A 732-nucleotide genomic window follows, 5' to 3' on the forward strand; every position below is an offset into this window, starting at 1 on the left:
GGGGACGGCGTGCTCCTGGACACGGCCGGCCTCACGATGAGCGACCTGGACTCGGAGGTGCTGCCCTTGCCGCCGCGCTACCGCTTCCGGGACCTGCTGCTGGGCGACCAGTCCTTCCAGAACGACGACAGGTAGGGCGGGGGCGCGCGGAGCTGTCCGCGGTGCTGTCCGCGGTGCTGGACGCCGCGGGGCCCTCAACTTTCCCGGGCTTCCGGGCCAGCAGTTCCGCGTGGGGGCGGGGGCCCGGAGGGTGGGACAGGACGCTCTGTGCTGGGGCGTCGTCCTAGAGACCGACTGGGGGCCTGGCCTCCCCGAGTCTGCTGCCAGCCCCGCTCACAGCTCTGCTGATTTTGGGGACCAGCCAAGGCCGGAGCGCCCTGCTGGCGGAGCCCCGCGGTTCGGCAGAGGGCTGGAGTCCTCCAGCCTCCGGCTGCGGCCGTTTATTATGAATTGAGGGATCGTGCCCTTCGAGCTCATGCTGGTCCCCTCACATGCTCCTGGGCGGAAACAAAAAAGCAAAATGCACTTGAGTCTTTCAGAACGAGCCCTGGGGGACACTTCCTGTGCAGCTGGGAGCAACGTCGCTTCCTTCGCCCTTTCCCCAAACAGCTGTGTCGGGTAAACACCCGGCGCTTCAGCCTTCTCAGCCCCAGGGAGGGCGGGGAGGCGAGTGCCGAGGACTCCCAGGGGGCTGGAGCCTGGGTGGGAACCGGCTTCCTCCACGGTGTGTGC

General features: G+C 68.0%; 1 protein-coding gene across 1 annotated transcript in view; it reads left to right on the forward strand.

Annotated features, from left to right (window-relative positions):
- The window catches only part of KCNT1 (potassium sodium-activated channel subfamily T member 1), a 59102-nt gene that overhangs the window by 9636 nt on the left and 48734 nt on the right, over nucleotides 1–732 (forward strand). The window contains 1 exon segment of the mRNA XM_015594140.2: nucleotides 1–131. This exon segment is cut by the window's left edge and continues 1 nt beyond it. Within this exon segment, the coding sequence (XP_015449626.1) occupies nucleotides 1–131 (131 nt within the window).

The sequence above is a fragment of the Pteropus alecto genome, unplaced genomic scaffold, assembly GCF_000325575.1.
Source record: "Pteropus alecto unplaced genomic scaffold, ASM32557v1 scaffold67, whole genome shotgun sequence".
NCBI classification, from domain to species: Eukaryota; Metazoa; Chordata; class Mammalia; order Chiroptera; family Pteropodidae; genus Pteropus; species Pteropus alecto.